The sequence below is a fragment of the Corvus kubaryi genome, unplaced genomic scaffold (assembly GCF_017639235.1).
Source record: "Corvus kubaryi isolate FWS band 111438036 unplaced genomic scaffold, C.kubaryi_AGA036_p1.0 split1-131, whole genome shotgun sequence".
In the NCBI taxonomy this organism is placed as follows: domain Eukaryota; kingdom Metazoa; phylum Chordata; class Aves; order Passeriformes; family Corvidae; genus Corvus; species Corvus kubaryi.
The window spans coordinates 30,373,847-30,388,486 of NW_024582073.1; the positions used below are offsets into that span (position 1 = coordinate 30,373,847).

Consider the following 14,640-nt stretch of genomic DNA (forward strand, 5'->3'; position numbering starts at 1 on the left):
CTCATCGATCCCTGCCCATCCCTCATCGATCCCTGCCCGTCCCTCATTGATCCCTGCCCATCCCTCACCCATCCCTGCCTTCCCGGCTGCTGTGGGATTCACCTCCACACTCCTGGTGACTTCCTGCCTATGGAGATGGTGATCCCAAGTCCCATCCAGATCTCCTGGGAATGTTCTTCCCGTGGGTAGGGAGGTGCTGCCATCCAGATCCTGCCCCCACCACGTTCTGGGGTGTGCAGGGCCGGAGCCGGGAGCTGTTCCTGGGTTCCAGTGTGGGAATTGGGTGATTTGGGGGCTCCCTGGAGCTCCCTGATTCCCTCCCTGCTGCTCCAGGGCGAGGAGCTCAGCGAGGCCAACGTGCGGCTCAGCCTCCTGGAGAAGAAGCTGGACAGCGCATCCAAGGACGCGGATGACCGCGTGGAAAAGATCCAGACCAAGCTGGATGAGACCCAGACACTGCTCAAAAAGAAGGAGAAGTGAGTTTGGAATGGGGCTGGGGGTGTGGAGCTGATGGAGCTCATCCAGAGGAGGCCACGGAGATCCTCTGAGGGCTGGATTCCCTCTGCTCTGGATCAGGCTGGGAGAGCTGGGAATGTTGCCCTGGAGAAGGGAAGGAGCCAGGGAGAGCTGCGAGCCCCTTGCAGGGCCTAAAGGGGCTCCAGGAGAGCTGCAGAGGGACTGGGGCCAAGGCCTGGAGGGACAGGACGAGGGGTCCAGGACGAGCAGCATCCCTGGCCTCACACGTCCCTCCGTGTGCTCTTCCCAGGGAATTTGAGGAGACCATGGACGCTCTCCAGGCCGACATCGACCAGCTGGAGTCGGAGAAGGTGGAGCTGAAGCAGCGCCTGAACAACCAGTCCAAGCGGACGATCGAGGGGCTGCGGGGGGCCCCGGCCTCGGGCGTGGCCTCCATCGTGTCCGGCATCGCCGGAGGTGAGTGACCGGCATCCCTGGACACGACTGGAATGGGGCTGGGATGCCCTCCTGGCACAGCAGGTCTGGGCATGATGCATGCCCAGGAATTTGGGAATGGTGCTCCCACAGCAGCAGCTCCTGGCGCTCGTGGAGCCGCAGCCTCTCCCACATTCCCAGCCCTGGCTCCCAGGAATCCTCCTGGCACATTCTCGTTCCCAAAGGAGCGGGAGCAGCCCAGGAGCTCTGTGCCAAACCCCTGGCTCTGGGGGAGCCATGCATGGGTCCTGCTTGGGTCACTCCCAGCTGCTGGGAATGGGGTCGGTCCCGAATGTGGCCGTGGGAGATGGGAGTTGCTCCAGCCACAGCTCCTCTCCCGCCCAATCCGGGGCTTTAATCCTGCTTTTTCTTGTCTCTCCCGGCCCCTCTCCCTGTGCTGCAGAGGAACAGCAGCGAGGTACGGACACACCCCGCATGCAGCCCCCAGTGCACGGGGGAAACAATATCCCAGGACACCCAAAGCCTGGGACACGGCTCCGTTTGGGAGCAGGGGAAGGATCCGGGTCCTGCTCAGATGCTGCCGGCCCTGGGAGTTCACGGCTGGTGGCTCCAGAGGGTTGGGAAGGGAGGGATGAGCATGGAACCGTGCCGGATGTGGAGTGGGGTGACGCCCACCTGGAGATCCTTGGGAAGGGGCTGGTGGAAGCCAGGACTTCTCCAGGGAGGTGCCACGTGTTGGTGACAGCACGCCGTGTCCCCGTGCCACCGTCACGGGTGGCACCGCTGATGGTCGGTGCCCGTCCGCAGGTGTCGGTGCCGGGCAGGTGCCGGGAGGCGGCTCCGGACCCGTCCAGGTGAAGGATTCACCCCTCCTGCTCCAGCAGATCGATGCCCTCCAGCTCTCCCTGAAACACCTCAAGAATGAGAACAACCTGCTCAAGGTCAGGGGGAACGGGGTTTGATCCCTGTGGGATGGGATCCGGGTGCCATGTGGGATGAGCTGGAGAACAGGCTCCGACTGCCCCACGTCTGGTGGGCTGCAGGGGAAGGGGCTGACAGCAGGGTCAGCACTGGGAGCTGGGAATGCTGGTGGAACTGGGGGAACTGGGGGTGCTGGTGATGTCCCTGCCAGCCCTGGTCCCCTCTGTCCAGATGCCACTGGCACAACTTGATTGATTGATTGATTGATGGACACCCCATGAGGAATTGGCACGGCAGCAGCTAATCCAATTAACCAGCTATTCTAATGGATATTCATGGCTGTCATGGAGCAGCTCACTGGGCCACAGCTCCCAAATCCAACCAGTCCCACGTGCAAGCCCCATGTCACCTTCCCACGGGTGCCACTTCCCGGGACTGTCCCTACTCCCACCCCTGCCAGACCCACACCCTGCTGGCTTTAGCAGAGTTTTATCCCCCGATTTTCCGCTTCCACCCCATTTTTCCCCCTGCCCCCTTCTCCCCGTTACCTTTTCCCGGTGTTTGCCCCCTTTCCCTGTCCCTAACTGGCGTTTCCCGCGGATCCCAGGGCGCGCAGATGAAGATGGAGCTGGCCAGCCTGGCCCCGCTGCAGGTGCCGCGGGTGGCCGTGCCCCGCGACCGGCCGGGCGAGGCGCTGCCCACGCAGACCCTGTACCGCAAGACCACGCAGCTGCTGGAGACCCTCTACCAGCTCAGCGCCAACGCCAAGGTGGTGGACATGAGGCAGAGCAAATCCAGTAGGTCCTACACAAACATTCCCTGGCGCTGGGCGGGGCTTTGTCACCTCTGCGTTGTCCCTCTGCCCGTGGAGGGACCGGCAGCAACGTCTCCAACCGGAGCGGGGCTCGCTGTGGGGTGGGATCCAGGGTGAGGGCGCTGTTCTGGTGGCAGGTTTGTGGGGTGTTTGGGTTGAGGGGGACAATCCTGTGTCCCCACAGTGCTCAGCCCTGTCCCCCTGGCCAGGGCCATTGGTGTGTTGGGGACATGTGGCTCAGCGTCCAGCGGCTGAGCTGCTCTGGGGTGGTGCAGCCTCTCCCTGCTGGGGAGCCCCTCAACACCCAAAAGCCCTGAAACCCTCCCTGGTGCTAATCCAAGGAGGTCAAACCCCTCCAAAACACCACAGGTACCAACCTGAGGAGGTCAAAACCCTGTGAAATCTCTTGGTACCAACCCAAGGACATCAAACTCCCCCAAAAGCCCTCAGGTACCAACCTGAGGAGGTCGAAACCCCCTGAAGCCCCCTGGTACCACCATGAGAAGGTCAAACACCTCAGGCCCAAACCCCTCCCAGTATCAACTCCCAACACACCCCTGGTACCAACCCAAAGAGGTGAAACCCCCCCAAAATCCTCTGGTACCAACCTGAGGAGGTCAAAACATCCCCAAACCCACCCAGTACCAATTAGGGGAGGTCAAACTCCCCAAAACTCCTTGGTAACAACCTGAGAAGGTAAAAACTCCCAAACTCTCCGGTAACAACCTGAGGAGATCAAAACCCTCCAAAACCCACCCGGTACCAACGTGAGGAGTTCCAAATCCTCCAAACCCCCTGGTACTGACCCGAGGGGGGTCACAGCTGCTCAGCTGTGTCCGTGCCCACCACGGCCCATCCGTCCCTTCCCGTTGCCCGCAGCGAGGAGCTCGTCGGCGCGGCTGCTGGAGCAGACGGCCCGGCTCTGCGCCCTCAAGAACTCCATCGACACCCTGAAGGTGAGCAAGGACCTTCCCTGGGCTGGGGCACCCGGTGGCACCCCCGGCCCAGCCCCGCAGACCCCCAGGCTGGGGCTGGTGGCACCTGGTGGCACTGAGGGGACAAGGTGCTGCCCGTTCCCATTCTCCTCCCTGAACAGTCGGGTTTGACCCCTCTGCCTTGTCCCCAGGGGTGGGTGAGGGGCTCTGGGGGGTGACAAGGGACAGACACCATGGGGTGGATTTTGGGGTGACCTTGCCGTGGCTCCCCCCAGGACGACACACTGAGGGAGATGGTCCAGCAGCAGCCAGGCGCCGGCATCTCCACCACCTTCGGCACCTTCCCGTCCTCCTCCTTCCTGAAGGTGAGACCCCGATCCCGAGGAATCCCCCATCCTGAGGGACCCCCAATCCCAAGGAGTCCCCATTCCCGAGGGAACCCTGATCCCAGAGGATCCCCCCCAATCCTGAGGGACCCCCATTCCTGAGGCAACCCCGATTCCAAGGGACGCCACTCACAAGAAACCCCCATTCCTCAGGGCCCCTCAATCCCAAAGGACCCTCTTTCCTGAGGGAACCCCAATTCCGAGGAACCCCAATCCTGACAGACACCAGTCCCCCTATCCTGAGGGACCCCAATCCCAAGGGACCCCTGTTCCTGATCCCCAACCTCCCTCGAGGGCCCCCCTGTTTTGACAAACCCCAATCCCGAGGGACCCCCCATTCCCAAGGGATCAGGTGGGTGAGGACCAAAGATACCTTCCACACCTGGCTCCAGCCCGGCACCCCGTGACAGCCACCACATCCCATCCCGGGGGTGCAGAGGGGGTGGTGCGGGGGTCCCGTCTGAGCGGTCCCGGCTGTCCCCGCAGGCCAAGCAGGAGCAGGCGCAGGGCCCGGCGCTGTGCGGGCGGGTGACGATCCCGTGCGCGCCGGGCCACGGCCAGGCCCACCGGGTGCTGCTCACCCCCGACCTGCTCCAGCACCTCCGCCAGCACTTCGTCGCCTGAGCCACTCCCGAGGGACCCCCGCCCCCGCTGTTCCCCCCTTTGGGACTCTCCGCTTCCCCCCCACCCCGGCCCCACTCGCGGGTGGGAGCCGGAGCCGCTTCCCCCGGGGGGATCCGGGCCCCCCGCGCTGCTCTCGGACACTACAGATCCCCCCCCTCCCCCCCCTCGGGACCCCCGTGGGGCCGGGGCTGCGGCCCCCCCGTGCTCCTACCATCCAATAAAACTTCCCTGGACGTGCTTCCTGCGCCTGGAGCTGGCACCGGGGCGGGGACACTGCGGGGGACACGGAAGGGGACTGGGAGGGCACTGGGGGGGACCCCGGGCGTCCCGGGAGGGGCCAGGGAGGAGCGCAGGGGGGTCACGGAAGGGGAGCGGGGGGTCACAGGAGGGATCCCAGAGGGGCACTGGGAGTCCCGGGAGGAGCGCGGGGGTCACAGAGAGCCCCGGGATGGAACCACGGGGACATTCGGGGATCCTGGGATGGCGCCGCGGGCGAGAGCTCTGGGGGACATTTGGGGGTCCCGGGTGGGAGCAGGGGGACACTTGGGGGGTGCTGGGGGTCCCAGAGGGGACACGGGGCCGGGCGGGGGCTCCGGGGGGACCCTCGGGGCGGCGGCTCCCGCCACGTGCGGCCGCGCGCGCATCAAACCGCGCGGGAAGGGGCGGGGCTGGCGCGCGCGCGCGCGGCTCCCATTGGCTGGCGCGCAGGAAAAGGCGGGAGGAAACGCCCCCTTCCCTGTTCTGATTGGTAGGCGCCGCTGAGAGGCGGGGCCAAGCCCTCCTCTCTCTGATTGGCTGCTGGACGGGTCCTTCGAGGGTAGCCCACGCTGATTGGCGGAGGGCGCGGCGCAGTGGGCGCTGATTGGTGGAGGAGGGAGGAGCCGGGGTTCCGGCGAGGACACGGCGTCAGTTCCGGGCGGCGGCGGCGGCGGGAGGACGATGGTGAGTGAGGGACGGGCCGGGGCCGCATCCGACGCCATCGGTACTGGGGGGGGGCCCAGGAGCCCCTTCCGACCGCATCGGGACGGGCCGGGGCCTGAAGGAGGCCGGGGGAGTGGCGTTGAGCCGGGCCGGGCGCGCCGGTGGGGCGGCGGGCGCGGGGATGGGCGGGAGCGCGGCCCTGGTGCCGCCCCCGGTGAGCGGAGCCCCCGGTGCCGCAGGTGCTGCTGCACGTGCTGTTCGAACATGCGGCCGGGTACGCGCTGTTCGCCGTGCGAGAGGTGGAGGAGATCGGCCTTCTGCTGCCGCAGGTACGGGACCGGCAACGGGGGGAGCGGAACAGCGGGAACGGGGAGGAGCAGGATTGGGGCCGGGAGGTAGAAAGAGGAGAACGGGGACCGGGGAGGTGCGGGGAGAAGCGAGGGAAACCGGAATGGGAGCGGGGAGCCGGGGGGCGAGGAGAGCGGGGTGGGAGGGAAGCGGCGGGGAAGGCCTGGGGGCGCCGGGCGGGGCCGCACCGGGCTGGTGCCGCAGCCGGGGCTGTTCGCAGCGCTCGTTCCCCGTGCCCGGCCGTGACCGGAGCCCCCCGGCTCCGCCCCGATTCCCCCGCAGGTGGAGGAGAGCGTCCTGACGCTGGGCAAGTTCCACAACATGGTGAAGCTCGTGGCGTTCTCGCCGTTCCGCTCGGCGCAGAGCGCGCTGGAGAACATGAACGCCGTGTCCGAGGGTGAGTGCGGGGCCGGGGCACCGGGATCCCCCTCCCGCAGGCACCTCCGGGCCGCCCTGACCCCTCCCTCTCCTGCAGGGGTCCTGCACGAGGACCTGCGGCTGCTGCTGGACACGGCGCTGCCCCCCAAGAGGAAGAAGGTGGTGCTGGGGGTGGGCGATGCCAAGATGGGCGCGGCCGTGCTGGAGGAGTTGGGGGTGCAGTGTCAGACCGGGGGCGTCGTGGCCGAGCTCATGCGCGGTGAGTGGGGACGGGGGGGGACAGGGGACACCTCGGTGGGGTCCTGGCTTGGTTGGGGTTCCATGGGAAGGGTCAGGAGTTGGGGGACGCAGTGCCATTGTTGGTGTCCCTGGGGCTGCACGTGGTGACAGCTTAGTGTCCGTGTGTGTGTCCGTGTGTGTGTCTGTGTGTCCGTGTGTGTGTGGGCAGCGCTGTCCCCACATGGTGACCCCGTGTCCCTCCCTGCAGGGATCCGGCTGCACTTCCCGGCGCTGGTCCGAGGCCTCACGGCGCAGTCGGCGGCCAAGGCCCAGCTGGGGCTCGGCCACAGCTACTCCCGGGCCAAGGTGAAGTTCAACGTGCACAGGGTGGACAACATGATCATCCAGTCCATCAGCCTGCTGGACCAGCTGGACAAGGACATCAACACCTTCTCCATGCGCGTCCGGTCAGTCGGGACAAATTTGGGGGGGGTTTAGAGGGTTTGGGGGTCTCCCCTCCCCATGCTTACCACAGACAGCCGCCAGTGCTCCGGCCGCCTGTACAGACCGGGGAGGGACAGCAGCTCCCCGAGGGCCACTGGCCAGGCCATGGGGCCATGGCGTGGACCTGGGGGGACACGTGGAACACAGAGGGGTGGCCTGGGGGGACACGGGGCCGTGGACAGGGACTGGGCTGGGGGGGACACTCAGAGCTGTGGCTGACACTGTCCTCGTCCCCACAGGGAGTGGTACGGGTATCACTTCCCGGAGCTGATCAAGATCGTCCCCGAGAACTCCATGTACTGCCGGGTGGCCAAATTCATCGGGAACCGCCGGGAGCTGAGCGAGGAGAGCCTGGAGGGGCTGGAGGAGATCGTCATGGACAGCGCCAAGGCCCAGGCCATCCTGGAGGCCTCCCGCTCCTCCATGGGTGAGGGGGGCTCTGAGGGGCTCGGGGGGGGCCTGGACAGGTGGTCAGTGCCACCGCTCATCCCGTGCCACCCCCAGGGATGGACATCTCCCCGCTGGACCTCATCAACATCGAGAGCTTCTCCCGCCGCGTCATCTCGCTGTCCGAGTACCGCAAGGGGCTGCAGGAGTACCTGCGCTCCAAGATGAGCCAGGTGGCTCCCAGCCTGTCGGCCCTCATCGGGGAGGTGGTGAGTGCCCCCGGGGACCCCCCGTCACCTCCCCGGCCGCGGAGATGATGTCAGAGTGAATCTGTCAATCCACTGAGCCGTGCTGCTGACACTTCCACTGCTGATTCCTGGCCTGGGGGGGAGGCTCTGTGTGCCCTTGGGGGCTCCAGGGCCACCTGTGACCCCCACCCCGTGCTGTCCCCCAGGTGGGCGCCCGCCTGATTTCCCACGCCGGCAGCCTGACCAACCTGGCCAAGTACCCGGCGTCGACGGTGCAGATCCTGGGCGCCGAGAAGGCGCTGTTTAGGTACTGCGGCTGTGACGGGGTGGGGAGGGTCTGTCTGTGGGTGGGGGCTGCATTCAGGGGTCCTGACCCCTTTCCCCGGCCCCTCGCAGGGCGCTGAAGACGCGGGGGAACACCCCCAAGTACGGCCTCATCTTCCACTCCACCTTCATCGGGCGCGCGGCCGCCAAGAACAAGGGCCGGATCTCGCGCTACCTGGCCAACAAGTGCACGATCGCCTCGCGCATCGACTGCTTCTCAGGTGGGTTTTGGGGGCTCTCGGGGGGATTTTAGGGGGCACAGGCCTGGCCAGCATGGGCACGGTCACCTGGTGCTCAGTTGGGCACGGGGAGGGCACTCGGGTGCCGTCAGGGCCGCTCTGCCGTGATGGGAACATTTTTCGTCAACAGCATCTCACCCCGTGTGAATGGTGACTCCTCTGGGCTGAGCAGAGCACGGGGGGGACTCGGGGGGTTTGGGGGGTGCAGGGTGGGTTCTGAGCCCCCCCTGTCCCCTCCCTGCAGAGGTCCCCACCAGCGTGTTTGGGGACAAGCTGCGGGAGCAGGTGGAGGAGCGCTTGGCCTTCTACGAGACCGGGGAGCCGCCCCGCAAGAACCTGGAGGTGATGAAGGAGGCCGTGGTGGAGGTGAGGAGGAAGAGGAGGTGGTGGGGACGCTGAGGGATGAAGAAGAGCGGTGAGGGTGATCAGTGGAGGCAGATGGAGGGGTGGAGGGGAGGTGTGGGGGAGATGAAAGTGGTGGCAAGTTAAAGGGGATGGAGGTGAGGTGCTGAGAGAGATGCAAACAATGGAGGTGTTGTGGCGATGAAGATGATGGAGGATGGTGGTGAAGGGGATGAAGATGAGGGTGAGGGCCCGTGTCGGAGGTGATGTCACTGTGCCATCCTGACCCACTGTGGAGGCCAAAGACTGATTTAATGAGTCTGATCCGACCGGTGCTGGGGGTGGGGACAGACCCTGGGACTCTCCCCTCGCTCACATCCCCCGTGTGTCCCCCCAGGCCAACGAGGTGGTGGCTGAGGTGAAGAGGAGGCAGGAGAAGAAGGAGAAGAAGAGGAAGAAGCGGGAGAAGCGGCGGCTGGAGGCCCTGGCGGCGGCCGCCGAGGAGGGGGCGGAAAACTCGGTGATGGAGACGGAGGTGAGGGGGGAATGGGGGTGAGACCCTCCTGGGGGGTTTTGGGGCTGCCTGGATCCTCCTGGTGCCAGGCGGGGTGTGGGGGGCAGAGCTGATGTGGGGCTCCCCACAGGAGAACGACGTGGGAGCCAAGAAGAAGAAGAAAAAGAAGCAGCAGCAGCAGCCGGAGGAGTCGGAAGCGGAGGCAGAGCCTGAGGAGAACGGGGTGGAGGAAGAGGAGGAGGAGGAGGAGCCATTGCCCAAGAAGAAAAGGAAAATCACGGTGGAGGCCGAGCAGGAGGAGGAGGAGGAGGAGAAGAAGAAGAAAAAGAAGAAGAAGAAGAAGGCAGCGGCCCGGGACTCAGAGGAGGATTAGAGAGTGGGGCTGGCGCGGGAGCTCCCGCACACGGACTGACAGACTGACGGACGGACGGGAGCGGGCAGCGGCCGCGTGCCCGGCACTGCCGTGTCCTAGCGGCCACTCGGAACGTGGCACGGCCCCTCGTGGCCTGGGTGAGTCCCTCTGGCCACCAGCAGCCCCTGGACTGGACTGGACTGTGCCTTACACAGTGGAACTTCCAACGGGGCTGTCCCCTGGCCCTGTCCCCTTCCTGGGGACCCTGGCCTGCACGGGGCTGTCCCCAGGCCCTGTCCCCTTCCAGGGGACCCTGGCCTGCACGGGGCTGTCCCCTGGCCCTGTCCCCTTCCTGGGGATCTTGGCCTGCACGGGGCTGTCCCCTGGCCCTGTCCCCTTCCAGGGGACCCTGGCCTGCACGGGGCTGTCCCCTGGCCCTGTCCCCAGGCCGTGCCCCACCCCAGCCTGTGCAGTGCAGGGGAGAGGCCCCGCTCGGGGTGCCCGAACCCCAATAAAGGGCTGAGGTTGTTGCTGATCCCTCCTGTCCTGCTCCGTGGCAGGGGGTGGCCAGGCTGTCCCCACGGGGGTCACCCTGTCACCAGCAGCCTGCCCCGGGGCCCAGGGACACGACGGCAGCGCGGTCACGCCTGAGGCCACTTGAGGCCACTTTTATTGGAGTCGCCGGGGGGACGGGGTGAGGGACACTACACCTCCAGGGCAGCGATCACGGCCTGGGTGAAATCCATGGAGGTGGAGTAGCCCCCCATGTCCGCCGTGCGCACCTGCAAGGAGACGGGAGGTTAGGGAGCAGGAGGGGACCCTGCAACTGCGGGGTCCCCCCGCCCCAGGGGGGCCGTGGCGCTGCGGGATCGGGCTCCCTGGAGCCCTCTGTGCCCCCCAAATGCCTCAGGGAGGGGTTGATGGCCCCCTGTGCCAGCTTAGGGGCGCCCCAATGCCAGGTTTGGGCTCTGCTTTTAGCATTGCCCCCCCTCCCCAGTTTAGAGCAGCCCCAGCCCCCCAAAGCCGTGAGTCCCCCCAGGGCAGGGCGGAAGCGTTGGACCCTTTATTAGCAAAGCAGGATACAGAGCACAGCGCGGTGACAGCCCCACGGCCCCGGGGGGGCACCAGGCCTGGTCCCACGGGGCCACAGGGTTATGGGGTCACCTCCCAGGTGCAGCTCAGAGCGCTGGGAAACCCCAATTCCCCCGGATTGGGGGGCACAGAGTGCAGCTCCCCACCCTGCCCCAGGTCCGGAATGGCCCAAGGCCACCGCATGCCTGGAATTGTCCCCGCATGGGGACCCTGTGCCAGCAGCTGCCAAGGGGGTGGAGGGTGGGGGACGTGACCCTGCTTATTGCTAAAAGCTGGATGGGATGGGTCCCACGGGAATGGGGGTCCCATGGTCATGAGGATCCCACAACTGCACTGGTCCCACGGTCACAGGGATCCCATGGGAGTGGGGTCCCAGAATCACAGGGATCCCATGGGAATGGGGTCCTAGAGTCATAAGGATCCCATGGGAATGGGGGTCCCACAGTCACAGGGATCCCATGGGAATGGGGTCCCATGGTCACAGGGATCCCATGCTCACAGGGACCCCACAATCCCATTGGTCCCACAGGAATGACTATCCAGTCACAGGGATCCCATGGGAATGGGGATCCCACAGTCACAGGGATCCCATGGGAATGGGGTCCCACAGCCACGGTGGTCCCAAGAGGAGCTGCCTATGAGTTTGGGGCACTGCCCCGTTCCCCCCAGGCCACCCCAGTGAACCCCAAAATCCGCACTGGCCGCCTCCACGGAGCAACCCCCGCCGGGGGATGGGGCGGGGGAAGGAAAAGGATTCCTGGGGTTACGGGGCCACCCTCCTCCCTGGGGCAGCCGGGGGGGCAGGGAGGGGTTTGGGGAGGGGGCCGAGGCGCTGGGGGAGCTGCCGGGGGTCCTAAGCCCCATAGTGGGGGTGCAGGTTGTCAATGACGGACTTGACGAAGTCAGAAGTGGTGGAGTAACCGCCCAAGTCCCGAGTCCGGACCTGCAAATCCAACACAGGGAGGGGGAGAAACGGGGAAAGGCCGCGGTGAACGGAGGGAATCGGCTGGGAGGGGGACAGGACAGTAGAGAGAGAGAGAGAGAGCGGCCACCCTTCATCGCCCTGCCAGGACCTGCAGCGAGGATGGGGCTGTGGAACACCCCCTGAGCTCCCTGCCAGGACCTGGGGTGAGTAATGGGGCCATGGAAAGGTCCCTGAATGCCCTGCCAGGACCCAGGTGGGGACAGGGCCATGCCAGAAGTCCCTCCCTCGTCAGGATGTGACCGCAGGGGCTGGATGCAGCTGTGGGCCTGGGATTCCATCTGGAGAGAGGAGAGGAGCCGAAATCCCGGCTGGAGAGAGGAGAGGAGCCGGAGCCTCGCGAGGACGCGGCACCGGCGGCACCAGCCCTACCCATCGCCCCGCACTCACTTTGCCACCTTTGATCACCTTCTTCACCGCGTCCGAGATCATGTTGGAGTGGTATTCCAGGCTGGAAAAGAGTGGGAAGCACGGGATGAGCCCCTCAGAACCCCCCCAAAACTCCCCCTGGCAGCCCAGCACGTACTTGAGGTGCCGCAGCATGTTGGAGGCCGACAGCAGCATGGCCGTGGGGTTGGCGATGTTCCTGCCCACGGCCTGGGCGAAGGGGTGCCGGGCTCCCTGCGGGACAGAGGGCACGGTGACGGGATCATCCCACTCTCCCAGCTTTGGGAATTCCCCGCTGGGATCGCCCTCCTCACCATCTCGAACACGGCGTACTCGGCGCTGTAGCTCTCGCCAGGCACGACGCCGGCGCCGCCCACCAGCCCCGCGGCCAAGTTGTCCACAATGTTCCCGTAGAGGTTGGGCATCACCAGGACGTCGAACTGGTAGGGATTCTGCACCAGCTGGGATGGGAATGGGGATGGGGATGGGGCAGGTGAGGCCGGGAACACCTGGGGGAAGCTCAAGCCCACACCGGGACAGGGGGCAGAGCCCAGGTGTGGTAGGGCTGGATGAGCTCCAAGGCATCTCCGATCCAAATCGTTCCACGCTTGGCACAACTGCCTGGAGCAGCAGCGATGGGATTAGGGGTTTTTAGGGATGCAAAGGGCAGTTTTTTAGGGATATGAACACGCCCAGCCCCAGTGAGGCTGCAGGAAGCCAGGTCACCAAGCCAGGTGAGCGGCAGAACCTGCCGTGGCCAAATCCCCCCAAATTCCCCCCGGGAGGAGCACTGGGAGCAACACTGGGATGGCCCCGGAGCTACGGGGTGTGCAGGGCCAGCTGAGACCGAGCTGGGAATACTGGGAATGCTGGGAGGGCTCCTGCCTGGCACAGGCACAACCCTGGCACCAGGTGTGCCCGGCTTTGGAGGTTCCAGCTCCTCAGGGTGGGAAGGGAGCAGGGATGGGGCCACAGCCTGTCCCGTGGCTCACCTGCATGCAGCAGTTGTCGATGATCATGGTGTCGAATTTGATCTTGGGGTACAGCTCGGCCACCTCCTTGCAGCACTGCAGGAACAGCCCGTCCCCCAGCTTCCTGCGGCAGGAACAGCGGGAAGGGTCGGCGGGAGAGCAGGGAAATCCTAAAGGCTGCAGGGATCCAGCTGGAACTGGGATCTGGGACATCACTTGGGGCTCTCATCCTGCTTTTCCCCCCTCCCTCTCCCTGATGAGGAAGGGGTTTGTTCCAGGTGGGAGGAGCAGGAGGAGCTGTCCAGGTGCCCCCAGCGGGGCTGACTCCAGAGCTGGGGAGCTCGGGATTCTGCAGGATTGACCCCAAGCCAATGATCCCACAATCCATGGGGAGGGGTGACGGGGTTGTTAGGGAGAGGCTGCGCTGGGAATATCTGGACCCTGGGTTATCAATAACTCTGATCAGCAGCAGCCCCAGGGGGGGCAGAGTCCTGCTCACTCCTGGCAGCAGAGAGAGGGAAAACCCCCAATCCCAGGGAAATCCTGCTCTCCCTCACCCAGCCCGGCACGGAGCAGGATCACAGAGTCATGGAATGGTTCTGCTGGGGAGGGACCTTCAAAGTTTATGGATTCCATGGGCAGGGACACCTCCCACTGTCCCAGGGTGCTCCAGCCTGGCTTTGGGCATTGCCAGGGATCCAGGGGCAGCCCCAGCTGCTCTGGCAATTCCAGCCCAGCCCCTCCCCATCCTCCCAGCCAGCAATTCCTTCCCAACATCCCAGCCCAAGCTGAAGCCATTGCCCCTTCTCCTGCCACTCCAGGCCGTGTCCCAAGTCCCTCCCAGGTGTCCTGGAGCCCCTGTGGGCACTGGCAGGTGCCAGCCCCTCGCTGAGGTCACACCGCTCTCTACAGAAGGCGATGCGGGCAGTGCCGAGGGCCGGTCCCTGAGGGGACGGGGGGTGACAGGGGGGTGACAGGGGGGTGACAGGGACACTCACATGATGTTGGCCTTGTGCACAGCTGTGACCTTGGCCCGGCCCTTCTTGGTGGCGTAGTCGAAGGCGAACTTGGCGATGCGCTGGGACTTGGCCCTGGTGATGATCTTCAGGCACTCGATCACGCCCTTGACGCTCTGGGGGGGACAGGGGGGGGTCACACACCTGGCACGGCCACCCCAGCGTGTCCCCAGCACCTGTCCTGCCTTGGGGTCTGTCTGTCTCCCTGTCCTTAGCACCGGAATTGTATTTATGATCTGTTGTATGCGTAATTCTTACATGCATTTATAGTTATGGTTAATTATTCTTATGATCAATAGTTTTCCAATTAAATACCTCTTATCACTGGAATTTTGTTTCGGTTATTAAATTGTTCTAACCTCAACCCAGGTTTGCCTTTTCTTTCCTGTTCTCCTCCCCACAGGGAAGTGGGAGGACCCCAGGAGAAGGGGGGTGCTGTGGGGTTAATCCAGGACAACATCCATCTCCCTCTGTCCCTTTTTCCAGGCATTATCCCCCCTGCAGCCACCCCAGTCCTCACTGGAGCTGTGTCCTCATCCCTAAATATTCCCCCAACTCCATTGCTCCAGGCAGGGCCACAGCGTGCTGAGCAGGGAATCAGGGAATCAGGGAATCATGGAATGGGTTTGGGTTGGAGAGACCTCAGAGCTCATCCCATTCCAGCCAGGGACACCTCCCAATATCCCAGGTGGATCCAGCCTGGCCTTGGGCACTGCCAGGGATCCAGGGGCAGCCCCAGCTGCTCTGGGAATCCCATTCCCAGCAATTCCTTCCCACCATCCCAGCCCAAGCTCCCCTTTCCCACTGGGAAGCCATTCCCTGCC

General features: G+C 65.1%; 3 protein-coding genes and 2 non-coding genes across 7 annotated transcripts in view; 4 read left to right on the forward strand and 1 right to left on the reverse strand.

Moving 5' to 3' along the window:
- Window positions 1-4,830, forward strand: part of DCTN1 (dynactin subunit 1) — a 24,286-nt gene extending 19,456 nt beyond the window's left edge. For 2 of the 3 annotated variants that reach the window (XM_042052848.1, XM_042052851.1), the window contains 8 exons: window positions 334-476; window positions 767-933; window positions 1,355-1,369; window positions 1,720-1,853; window positions 2,441-2,630; window positions 3,527-3,603; window positions 3,858-3,947; window positions 4,455-4,830. In XM_042052848.1, the coding sequence (XP_041908782.1) occupies window positions 334-476; window positions 767-933; window positions 1,355-1,369; window positions 1,720-1,853; window positions 2,441-2,630; window positions 3,527-3,603; window positions 3,858-3,947; window positions 4,455-4,592 (954 nt within the window). In that variant the 3' untranslated portion in view covers window positions 4,593-4,830. The remainder of the gene's footprint in view (window positions 1-333; window positions 477-766; window positions 934-1,354; window positions 1,370-1,719; window positions 1,854-2,440; window positions 2,631-3,526; window positions 3,604-3,857; window positions 3,948-4,454) is intronic. The other variant, XM_042052850.1, reaches the window with a different exon arrangement.
- A 593-nt stretch (window positions 4,831-5,423) lies between these two features.
- Window positions 5,424-9,903, forward strand: NOP56 (NOP56 ribonucleoprotein). The gene is made up of 12 exons (XM_042053308.1): window positions 5,424-5,534; window positions 5,753-5,842; window positions 6,144-6,258; window positions 6,337-6,498; window positions 6,727-6,925; window positions 7,202-7,389; window positions 7,467-7,618; window positions 7,804-7,904; window positions 7,994-8,142; window positions 8,405-8,526; window positions 8,900-9,037; window positions 9,147-9,903. The coding sequence occupies exons 1-12, from the start codon at window positions 5,532-5,534 to the stop codon at window positions 9,387-9,389; spliced, it is 1,662 nt and encodes a 553-aa protein (XP_041909242.1). The 5' UTR covers window positions 5,424-5,531; the 3' UTR covers window positions 9,390-9,903.
- Window positions 8,260-8,332, forward strand: LOC121676865. Its single transcript, XR_006020638.1, has one exon. It is a non-coding gene; the product is annotated as a small nucleolar RNA SNORD56 (small nucleolar RNA).
- Window positions 8,761-8,829, forward strand: LOC121676864. The gene has a single exon (XR_006020637.1). It is a non-coding gene; the product is annotated as a small nucleolar RNA SNORD57 (small nucleolar RNA).
- Window positions 9,904-10,009: 106 nt separating the features above from the next.
- The window catches only part of IDH3B (isocitrate dehydrogenase (NAD(+)) 3 non-catalytic subunit beta), a gene marked incomplete at its 5' end in the record, with an annotated part of 7,461 nt that continues 2,830 nt past the window's right edge, over window positions 10,010-14,640 (reverse strand). Inside the window, 6 exons of the mRNA XM_042053762.1 lie at window positions 10,010-10,150; window positions 11,833-11,893; window positions 11,969-12,063; window positions 12,144-12,290; window positions 12,822-12,924; window positions 13,799-13,932. Of these exons, the coding sequence (XP_041909696.1) occupies window positions 10,073-10,150; window positions 11,833-11,893; window positions 11,969-12,063; window positions 12,144-12,290; window positions 12,822-12,924; window positions 13,799-13,932 (618 nt within the window). The remainder of the gene's footprint in view (window positions 10,151-11,832; window positions 11,894-11,968; window positions 12,064-12,143; window positions 12,291-12,821; window positions 12,925-13,798; window positions 13,933-14,640) is intronic.

Bases quoted from the DNA above. Each gene is read 5' to 3' on its own strand.
- NOP56 (XM_042053308.1), top strand. The intron at 7,390-7,466 runs GTGAGGGGGGCT...TGCCACCCCCAG, and splicing joins GGCCTCCCGCTCCTCCATGG to GGATGGACATCTCCCCGCTG. The intron at 8,143-8,404 runs GTGGGTTTTGGG...CCCTCCCTGCAG, and splicing joins GCGCATCGACTGCTTCTCAG to AGGTCCCCACCAGCGTGTTT.